At 38.6% G+C, this 10,562-nt stretch overlaps 2 protein-coding genes and 1 non-coding gene across 3 annotated transcripts in view; 2 read left to right on the top strand and 1 right to left on the bottom strand.

Moving 5' to 3' along the window:
- Positions 1 to 3,778, bottom strand: part of psma5 (proteasome 20S subunit alpha 5) — an 8,269-nt gene extending 4,491 nt beyond the window's left edge. Inside the window, exons 1-8 of the mRNA XM_005739433.1 lie at positions 3,693 to 3,778; positions 3,329 to 3,379; positions 2,869 to 2,935; positions 2,639 to 2,765; positions 1,406 to 1,473; positions 1,213 to 1,320; positions 1,055 to 1,113; positions 855 to 957 (exon numbers count right to left, since the gene is read on the bottom strand). Of these exons, the coding sequence (XP_005739490.1) occupies positions 855 to 957; positions 1,055 to 1,113; positions 1,213 to 1,320; positions 1,406 to 1,473; positions 2,639 to 2,765; positions 2,869 to 2,935; positions 3,329 to 3,357 (561 nt within the window). The 5' untranslated portion in view covers positions 3,358 to 3,379; positions 3,693 to 3,778. The remainder of the gene's footprint in view (positions 1 to 854; positions 958 to 1,054; positions 1,114 to 1,212; positions 1,321 to 1,405; positions 1,474 to 2,638; positions 2,766 to 2,868; positions 2,936 to 3,328; positions 3,380 to 3,692) is intronic.
- Positions 3,779 to 4,192: 414 nt separating this feature from the next.
- Positions 4,193 to 4,264, top strand: trnae-uuc (transfer RNA glutamic acid (anticodon UUC)). Its single transcript has one exon. It is a non-coding gene; the product is annotated as a tRNA-Glu (tRNA).
- A 602-nt stretch (positions 4,265 to 4,866) lies between these two features.
- Positions 4,867 to 10,562, top strand: part of LOC102208526 (matrix-remodeling-associated protein 8-like) — a 9,681-nt gene continuing 3,985 nt past the window's right edge. Inside the window, exons 1-6 of the mRNA XM_005739431.2 lie at positions 4,867 to 5,061; positions 5,609 to 5,635; positions 5,720 to 6,022; positions 6,767 to 6,868; positions 6,960 to 7,093; positions 8,622 to 8,801. Of these exons, the coding sequence (XP_005739488.1) occupies positions 5,010 to 5,061; positions 5,609 to 5,635; positions 5,720 to 6,022; positions 6,767 to 6,868; positions 6,960 to 7,093; positions 8,622 to 8,801 (798 nt within the window). The 5' untranslated portion in view covers positions 4,867 to 5,009. The remainder of the gene's footprint in view (positions 5,062 to 5,608; positions 5,636 to 5,719; positions 6,023 to 6,766; positions 6,869 to 6,959; positions 7,094 to 8,621; positions 8,802 to 10,562) is intronic.

Genomic DNA, 10,562 nt, shown 5'->3' with positions numbered 1-10,562 from the left:
TGACTAGTTGACTAATCGTGGCAGCCCTACTATATTCAAAATGTTAAATGACCTGAGTCAAACCTTCCCTGTAACTCTTTAAGGCGTGGGACATATTTTAAATTGTCCCTTGCCAGCTAAGCCATATATTAAATTATAAATGCCTGTGAGTGTAGTATACATAAGTAAAACACAAAAATTGTATGTTCTCGCCATTTATGACCATTTAATACCAGACATAAATGTCTAAAATATGTCTGTCAACGTTTTTCAATACTTCTCTGTGCTGACTGATTTATTTCATGTTCCTTAAACGTCGCTTAACCAAAACCTAAATTAGTCAGCACAGCGATCATTCATCCCAGCCACAAGTTTATGGTTATTCCACAAACCAGGAACTGCATCACTGTTTAGTGGACGAGCGCAGACAGACAGATGTGGCATCTCCAGAAATTTTGTTTTAAATATTTCAGCTGAAGCTTTGGGAAGCTGAGACAGGGTTTTTTTCTACATTTCTTGGGTGCTGTGGCCAAAGTAGCTTAAGAGTGTGCTTTTTTTTACCTTTTTTTTTTTTTTTAAGAACTTCTGGTTTCCCATCTTGGACAAATGTCCAAGAAAACTATTTGTATGTTTGTAGCAACAGAGTGATGGAAGTTGAGACACTGATATTGAAATATCCTCATCAGCTGTAACTTGTCTTGTACCAGCTAAGTGGATTCAATCTGACCGCTGAAGCAGGCTGTGTTCCAGCATGACATGGGAGTGTGAAGAAAACACAGGAGTACCGTACTTAACTGGATAACATGAGTGAATTACACAGCGTGTAATGCAGGCATATGGTTGGTACAATGCTATGGTATCATGGCTGTTATTACCTTGTGGTAGACCTCTTGCAGAGAGCTCTGTGCTCCCTCAGATGCAGAACCGATGGCCCGAGCATCACACTGCACAAAAGTTCCTGATGGGTCCATGTGATACCTGTATTACACACACACAAAAAAACGATACATGTGTTTAAGCAAAGCAAGCAAATATCCCTTAAATTTTAAAATAATAAACAATTATCTTGACATACAGCTGAGGTCCTTTTTCATCAACTCCCCCAAACAGAAGCGCTACACCAAAAGGTCGACTCTGTTTAAAACAAAGCAAAGACACAAATAGAAGTTAAACATCAAACTTTTTAGGTCTGCATCTCAAAATTAAAACACAAACACTGGCTGAGTGACTCACCATGGCACCAGGGTCTGCATCTTCCTCACCAAACTGCAGCGCCAGGTTGGACACAGCCTGAGTCACACTCTCCACTGTCATCGTCTCATTGTAAGTGAACCAGTGGTTCTGAAACAGAGCACATACAGGTTAACCGCAGATAAACACAGCACTCTAAATATGCCTTATACAGCGCTGTGCTCTGAAATCATACCTGTGTTTCCACTCTTGCTTTGTCGATAAGAGTCTTGGCATCAGCTATCAAGCCGCTCATGGCACAGCCTAAGACGTGAAAAGAAAGAAAACTAAATTGCATTTATCTTTCACAAGCTGTGGCCTAAAGCAAGACTCTTCACCATCAAAGTGAGACAAACGAGATGAAATTTCGTGTAATCCGAAGGAAAGCTTTACTGTGCAAGAATGTGGATGATTAAAATTAGTCTGAAACAGCTACAACAACAGTGTGAAAATTAAAGTTGAGGACTTGATTTGCTTAGCTTTGCGAGACAGTGTTCTGACTAATTTAAGCCACTTATACGAAAGAGTTTTTGCTGAAGCAAAGGAAAGAGAATCATTTCTCGAGGTGTTTTTTTTTTAAAAAGATGAAAATCTCCCTTAAACAGAGGGCTGCAAAAAAAAAAAACCCCAAACAAAACAAAAAAACAACACACTGACAATCACAAAATATTTGGGGGAAAAAAAAGAAAAGAGAACTTTAAGATATTTTCACCAATCTTTACATGGAGTAGCCCAGTGATATTCTCTGGTTTAAAGTACTATTAATGGCACTTTGTTTACTTAAAATGTTTATTTATCTATTTTCTGCTTTACAGTCTTGCAAAGGGACCAAATAATAAAGAGATGATTCTTTCAAAAATAATTTCATTAACAGCTTTAATTTGGTCTATATTGTCACACAAACTATATCAGCCAAAAAACTAAATCTAATAATATTTGGTTTAAGCAATGCTTGGTTTAAATGGCTCTGATTTAATTGCAAAAATATTTAAAATCAGTGCTCTGAAGTAAATCAGAGAGGGTCTGGCTGGAATCTTTTTTAAGATTTAATGAATTCACATGGAATGACTCTTTAGGTTGTTTCAATCTATTGATCTAGACGGTTTCAGTTGCTTTTGTCCACATCTCTCTTTTTTGTAAGGGAATAAAAGTTTTTTGAAAATTGAAGTGTACATTCAATTAATAATAATATTTTTTGGGCTAAAAAGAAAATAATAAATATTTTTGCTTTTCTTTTTCTTTAACAATATTGCACTGGATTTCTGTGTAAAAAAAACAAAAACAATAACATGCATTTCAAGTCCAATTTTAATCAAAGAATCAATTAACTGGTTTAGCTGACTGGATATCTTTTCTCATTACAAAAAACAGCCAGTAATATTATGTCAACAAAAGCCTTAATCCTTTTTCATGGTCCATTTCCACTTACCAATGTGACTATCAATCTCCACGATCTTCTCAATGCTGTTGGGCTCCATCAGGGGAGAGGTGATCCTCTTCTCCACAGCCAGACATACCCCTTCTGAAGTCTGGATACCGATGGCTGTGGAGCCCAACTAGAAGAGCAAAGCCAGGCCAAAGAAAATAGATGAGCTTGAATATAATCACTTTGTTTAATAACCGCGCAGAAATAGTTAAAGATTCCTGTGAAGTACTCACTTTTATTGCCTCTATGGCATATTCAACCTGGAACAATCTTCCCTCAGGAGAAAATGTGTTCACACCTCTGGAAAACAGAAATTAAAGTTTAGAAATTTTAACAACGATTAATATATTAAAGATAGTTGTAAATGTTGTTTTTCGCTATTATTATTTGCACGTCTATTACCTCATAACAATAAAGTAAATAAACGCTCAGCTTGAAAAGGATGGCATACCGAAAGTGAAAGCAAACCAACTTTTTCCTAACATTGATTATTAGCTGCTAGCTGATACAAGCTGTAGAGACACTGTTACAATAAGGGTTTAACGAAATCAGTATTTTCTATATTTTCTTTCGGCGTTTAACCGGGCTTTCTTTCTCGGGTAGACAATAAAACACCTGTGTGCTCTCGTTCGTTTGTTCATTTCCCTCTGTTAAGCGCTCAATAAATGACAAAGCAGTTTGTGCTGCACCTACCTGTCATATTCCGATCTGGTCAAAAACATCTTTTAACGTTAAACGCAGGATCTAGAAAAAGATAGATGCGTTATTTGTGTAAGATTTCTGTACAGTACCAACAAGTTAAAGCAAATATTGAGAGCGGATTCTAGTTTTTGGTTTCAAGTTTGCTGTGACACCGGGTTATCTGCTAGCTGCAGTTAGCGGTGATACCGAGCAGGCGTGCTAGCTAACAGCGCAACCAATTACACAATTAACTGCATATTAGACACAAATATACATCAAACATCAAAATTCCATCAGTTTAACAATGTCCGGGGAAATATATGTGTACAATTTCCCAGTATTATTCAAAATAACTTCACTTGCTCGGCTCGTTTACCTTCAGCCAAAAACCCTTCAATGAGTTCGCTTGTTTCAGAGGAAGCGTTTGGTGTGTTACATCCAAACGCGCCGGTTGTTAGCAATTCCCTAACTAACGTTCCGCGTCTCCAAGTCAAAATATACTTCATTAAATTAACTTTATTTATGTACTCTGAATTTAAACGCTTTTGATTTTGTGGTTGTTATTATGTGTTTTTACTTGTAAAATTCAAAAACAAGAAAGCACATTACAATACTGGTATTTGTGAAAAATTAGGAAAAATAAAGCTGGGTAATGTTGCCTGAAAACACGATGTTGTTTCCTACAATCATAATTTTTCTTTTTGTCTGAAGACAAATTGTTAATGAAATTTACTGAAGACAAATAATTGTTCCAATTCGTGCAAATCAGAATAACAAGAATACAACTTAACAAAAACAGACAAGGGTAATGATCGTTGGGTGCCATGCGTTTACGTACATGTATTATGCAACATTACACGACTGGTGAGAACAGTGTCCCATATGGTCTAGCGGTTAGGATTCCTGGTTTTCACCCAGGCGGCCCGGGTTCGACTCCCGGTATGGGAACGCCTCTTTTGTGACGATGGGATTTTAATGTCTTTCACGTGAATGTCGAACTTGGCCTTCGTAGTGACAAAATGGCACAATGGGCTCCAAAACACAGTATAGTTTATTAAATTATTGTGGTCACTTGAGAGCGGAACCAACCGCTGGGTGTCGTTATTGAGCTGAATTAGAAGAGACGATGACCTGTTGATTTGTCTGATTTCTTCATCAGGTTAAATACCCCAAAATATAAAATATTTTGCGCCTATCGAGATTAGTCGTCGTTAAGTTATCTGCTATGCTCTTGGAAATGATTGTTTGGCTTACTATGCTGAGTGCTACTGGAAAAATAGTGTGGCTTTTGAAATGTGCTCTAATACGAATACCAATATGTCACCACTGCAAAAGTAATGATGTACAGCTATTAACACAACTTAGTGGAAAAGTAAGAGAATGTAAGTGTAAAAACAAAAGTCTCTCTTGAGATTTTTTATTGTAGGCTAATTAGTCGGGGGTTTTGTGAGAGGAGGTTTACTTGGCGGTGTCGGGTTTCATTTCCCGGCTGATTTCAGTTCCGCTCGGTTCTGTTTTGGTTCTGTGGTGAAGCTCTAACTTAATGCTGTGGCAGCGAAGGTCTCTCCAAACTCTGAAATGTGACTAACCTTGACGGGTTGCTGTTGCGAACAGACAGGCTGGACATATTTTCTCATGCTCAGGGCGGACTGCCAGGTGCAGAACACTGACTTATCGGCTTAAAACTGAAAAGATGAAAACCAAGAGGGACGACATCATTTTTCAGACTCTCCTCTTGATCCACAGTAAGTAGGCTGGAGTGAAGCACTGTTTTGCTTTTGTTGCAAGCGTGGATAGACTTTGCATTCGTGAGTTAAAGTATTTTAGAAGTTGGACTCAGCAGTGAAGAACACTCTAAAGAAATTAAAAATATATTTTACTAAGTAACTTTTCCTCGTTTTTCCTTTTGTTCTGAGGTGAAAGAACGTTTGAAAGATTTGTTAAAGATTTGTTTGTTTGTTTCTATTGTCGTTAAGGTAGATTGATGTATTGATTTTAAAACCAGACTTCCGTCCACACTTACAGCGCAGATACATTCTTCGGAGATGAGAAACACTGAGGGAGGGTTAATTTCAATCAGGCCTAACTGCACAGTACAAAAACAAAGCCCAAAAGGGTTTCCAGATAGCAATATATATTAGTTTACACCGGCAGTAAATTGCCTACACACACACACATGCACACACATACATGCATTTTCAGATGCAGGGACCTACAGATTTGGTCTGAATATCTGTTTAAGTGATTAACCCTTTTGCTTATTTCTACTGTTTTTTTGTTTTGTTTTTTCAGTCCCTGTGGCCTGCTTCTTCACTGCAGGTAGGTTTCTCCTTGTGTGTGTGCACATGTGATCTATGTGTCCATGAGTACTAAAAATGTTACACCCTGTCTGTCCTTTGTCAGTGTCATGTCAGGCTGAGAGCAGCAGCGTGGTTGTGGCAGGTTATAATGTGAGCTCCCGCGCTGGTTCAAAGCTGGTGCTGCAGTGTGTGAGCAGCCGGATGGTGTGGACCAGGGACAGGGTGAGAGACAGGCAGAGGGTGGTCCACTGGGATATGTACCGGGCTTATCCGGACTACGCCATGGAAAGGGTAGTGGACATGTTCTCAGCAGGAGAACAAAGGATGTACAACTCCTACAATCTGGGCAGGGTTGGTCTCAACCCGACAGCCTTCAAAGATGGAAACTTCTCCCTGGTTATCAAAGGTCACACACACATACAGACGCATTCTGTTTTTGTCTTTCATGTAACTGGCCAACATTACTTTGTTGGTGTGTCTCACTGTGGCTTTGCTTGTTATGTTCTTATAACAAATATTTCAGATCACATATTAAGTATGTAGACAAATATTTTAAAAGAAAGGTGAATCATTGCCACTGAAATGCAGTTAAAATCAAAGACCATCTAGATATTTGTTAGGGTAGAAAGCCAAATGCATCCTGACACACTCCCCTCACAATCAGATATCATCCCCTTATCACCTCTCTTCCATGCAGAGGTATGGCTAAATTGCATCAGTGTGACCACTATACTGTTACAGGGCAACCATGTCTTCTAATAGAGGCAGTCGGTCTGGCTATGATTAAAATCATTAAAGCTCTGTGTGGAAATTTTTCAAGTGATTTAGTTCGGTATTTGTCTCTGATTTCCCATCAGTGCGCAACTGGTCCCCATTGCCACCCCATTACCAAAAACTAAAATGCCCAGTTTACATAGATTACCATCCAACACCAAATCTCAAACACAGAGTCAACAAAGGTTTCACAGATACCTAAATGCCACACAAAGGAATAAATATGAAGCCTCTATAAACTACATTACTTGATAATGAAAAAAAATGCCATTAAATCTAAAAGGTTTTGGAAAAAGGTTTGCTTTAATATGAAGTTTGCACTTCTGTTTCCTAAGTGGCCATGCTTGATTTGCTGTACTTCTACATGTGATGACAGATGTGACGATGAATGACCGAGGTCTGTACTCCTGCAACCTCCACCATCTCTACTGCAACTTTTACGAGACAGTCAGAGTCCAGCTCAATGTCACTAAATCACGTATGTATCACACTATATCAGGTATCAGCACGTGAGCTGAAGTATATTAGTATTAATCCACAAACCCCTTTGACTTGTTTTTGCCACAAAGGCCGTAAAGAACAGCGATACTGGAATGGGCATAATGCCGTGTTCGTGGTGCTGCTTGGGAGCACTGCAGTGCTGCCGTGCACCAACCGACGTAGTGTGTGGACAGACTGGAGCGACCAGGAGGAGGATCAGCAGGTGTTTCTACTTGTTTCCCGAGACAGATCAAGAGCTAACATTTGTTTTTAACATTACAATTGACATGTACATGTCCTGGTTAATCTGCTTTGGATTATTTCTTTGAACTGTTTTTCCAGGGTGTAACAATTGTACAGCATACATGTTTAATGACTTTAATGACAAGAACTGAGTGCAAATCACTCTTTTTGGCAGAAATGGTAGAGGTTATTTAATTGGTTGATTGAGATATCTTTTAAGCATAGTCCTCAAATTTCAGTGAGGTGAGTTCGGGAATTTGGGAAGGCCATTCCAGTTGCTTAATGTTAATCTACTTTATTTATTCCAAAACCAGTTTTGACGTGTTTGGGATCATTTTCCTGTTGAAACACCGAACTGTGTCCAAGTTTCAACCATTTAGCTGATGATTTGAGGTGAATTTGAAGAATTTGGAGGCAATCCTCCTTCTTTCTTATTCCATCTACTTTGTACAATGTACCGGTACCACTAGCAGCAACACAGCCCCAGAGCATGATGGCCACCACCGTGCTTGACAGTTGGTACAATGTTCTTAGGTTTGAAAGCCTTACCTTTAACTCTTCAACCATCCCGCTTCTCATTATATCCAAAGAGTTTAATGTTTGTCTCATCTGACCGTCTTATTTTTCTCCAGAAGGCATTTGACTGGTCCATATGGACAGCTGCAAAAAAAGAGTTTATTTTGGAGCAGGAGCTTCCTTCTTGGTCGGCACCCTCTCTGTACATGGTGATTTAAAATTCACTTCACCATGGACAGTGATGCTGGTCTTCCAGCAGTTTCCAGTTAATGTCAGGCTTGATGCTTGGTGATTCCTGGGTTGTTCCAGAACATCCTCACCAATTTCCTCTCATCAGAGGGAAACTGTCTTTGCCCAAACTGACCCAAATTGCCTTTGCCAAGACAGTTTGGGTCTTTGCCCACATCTTGGCAAATTAATAATGCATCCAAATAACTTGTACATACATAAAGTTGTTTTAAGTGATGATTTTGGATTAAACAGTTGTTTTAGAAATGGCTCCAAGAGACCGTACTTGTGTGAATCTACAGTTCTCCTTGTTAGATTTTCACTGAGTTCCTTGGAGTTTCCTGTTGTTCTGAGTATTGGTCAGTCCAATGGATGCTGCCAAACAAATCCTTTTTATGTTGCCAAAGATAAACTATCAGTTGTCATCAATCATGATCACAAACAAAAAGTTAAACAAGGGGTTAATAGGCCTTGGCATTGTTAAAAGACATTGTAGAACTTTCAGCACTACTTATTAAAAGATTGAATTAAGTGTGTGTTGACTCGAGGATTTGAGAAAATCCTAAATAAATTCAGAACTTGTGCACCCTGTTCTTGTTGTTTTGTTTTTTGTTTTAATCATTAAAGATGTATGCTGTACAATCATTCCACCCTGGAAAAGAAATCATTAAAAGTCCAAAATTATGATTGCATTCATGCTCATAATTAACATGTGTAAATGTTTGACTACAATTGTACATTAACTGATATATCTGGCTCTTTAGGTGGTTCACTGGGACCGTCAGGCTCCAGGAATTTCCCATGACCGAGCTGACCGGCTTGTGGACCTGTACGCCTCTGGGGAGCAGCGGAGCTATGGACCTCTGTTCCTTCAGAGGAAGATGAATATCAGCAATCACGCCTTCTCCGAAGGAGACTTCTCACTCACCATATCTGACCTGCAGGTGCGTATGTGTGAGCTTTTTAAAAGAGAGCTACTTAAACAAAAGTGGTATAGGCTCACTTCTCATGAGGTTCATCTGTGCTTTAACAAATCTGTGGTCCAATGCTCTTGGCATAAAAGCGTCTGCAAAAGCGTGTATTTGTGTGTATACATGTAAACAGTGTTTCCAGAACAGATGAAACTCTCATTAGTAATGCATCTCTTTTCAAGTCAAACTTTATTGCTCCATTGGGAAAAATGAGGTTTTAAACCACAATATGTTGGGCAACCAATGCAGTTTTAAAAAACCCAACAGCAACAGTTATTGCCATTTGTTATAATAGCAAGCAGATCTCATAAATCATAACATTTCATTTATATACAGGCTCGGGAAACTTTAGGGAGCCGTTTTCTGGTCAGCTACAAAAAACCATAGGCAGATGTTTTCAAAATTAACACAATTTTTTTTCTCAGATATCAGTTGTGTGTAACGGCACAACTCTGATGCATGAAAACAGATGTGTTTAACATGGGCCTAATTTTTTTCTTTTCTCTGTCTTACATACAGCTGTGGTCAGGCATTTACATGCACTCATGAATGCTTTTAATGCTTTCTTTAAACTGTCCTGTGTTTCCAGCGTTTAATGACTGTACAACATGTAAAATCTTCAATAACTTGAAAAAAAAATAAGATTTTGATGCACAGTTTAAATTTATTTCGGATTTTCTTGAATTCACAGAGTGCCCTTAAAGGAGCTAAAACAGCTTGTTTCATACAGAGCATGAACTGAGGGGGTGTTTGAAAAAATTTGTATCAACAATTCACTTCTGACTCTTGCACAAATGTATTTTTGACAAATCCCAGATGTTGCTAAATTCTGCTGTTCAACTCTGTGGTGAAAGTAAACAGGTTTGCCTGTTAGTCTATTGAGCAATATTGTTTTTTTTAGTCTTGCACATGTAGGACCCAAGGAATTGATAATAATTTATGATTTTGTCATACATTTTTTTCCCTTTCTGGTGATTTGTAGTTAGTAGCATTGTTCAGCTGTTATTCTCACCATTATAAAGCCCAAAGATCCTTAGCTGACTACCCCAGTGTTTCGATTGCACTTTGGATCTGATGTAATGACCATCATGATCATTGTCAAGTAACGCTTTTAATTCATGGCCAAATTTGTGTCAGGAAACAATTTTTAAGGAGGTGGCGCAGGGAGAAAAGGCTAAGGTATGCCAAATTATAAAAGAACAGGGTTAGGAGAGGGGCACAACAGTGAGTATCTACAGCCATCTGTAAAACCTGGTACAGCCTCTGTCATGGTTTCCTGCTGCATTTCAGCCAGTGGTGTTGGGAATCTTGTCAAAGACCCACAGATGTTATTGGACGGATCCATGATGCAATACATCTGGAAAGCATGACAATTATTCTAAACACACTGACGATGCAGTAAAAACATACCTGGATAGAAAAACGCCCAATGCAACACTATCAGTCATGGCCCAGACCTCAACATTATTGAAGCAGTGTTGGATCATTGTGGCCGAGAATAGAACAAAATTCTGGAGAGCTATTCCTGAGAACTACTTTAAAAAATGACCCAAAAAAAAGCTTTCTTTAGAGAGTTCAGGCTGTGTTGAAGAATAATGGTGGTCATACTAAATATTGACTTTCAAGCTTATTATTATTATGTACAAACTGTTTTTGTCTTATGGTAAATGGCCTGTATTTGTATAGCGCTTTACTAGTCCCTAAGGACCCCAAAGCACTTTACACAACCAGTCA

This window comes from Pundamilia nyererei, unplaced genomic scaffold, assembly GCF_000239375.1.
Source record: "Pundamilia nyererei isolate P.nyererei 1_Seehausen unplaced genomic scaffold, PunNye1.0 scaffold00092, whole genome shotgun sequence".
NCBI classification, from domain to species: domain Eukaryota; kingdom Metazoa; phylum Chordata; class Actinopteri; order Cichliformes; family Cichlidae; genus Pundamilia; species Pundamilia nyererei.
This window is presented reverse-complemented; position numbering and strand designations above follow the sequence as displayed.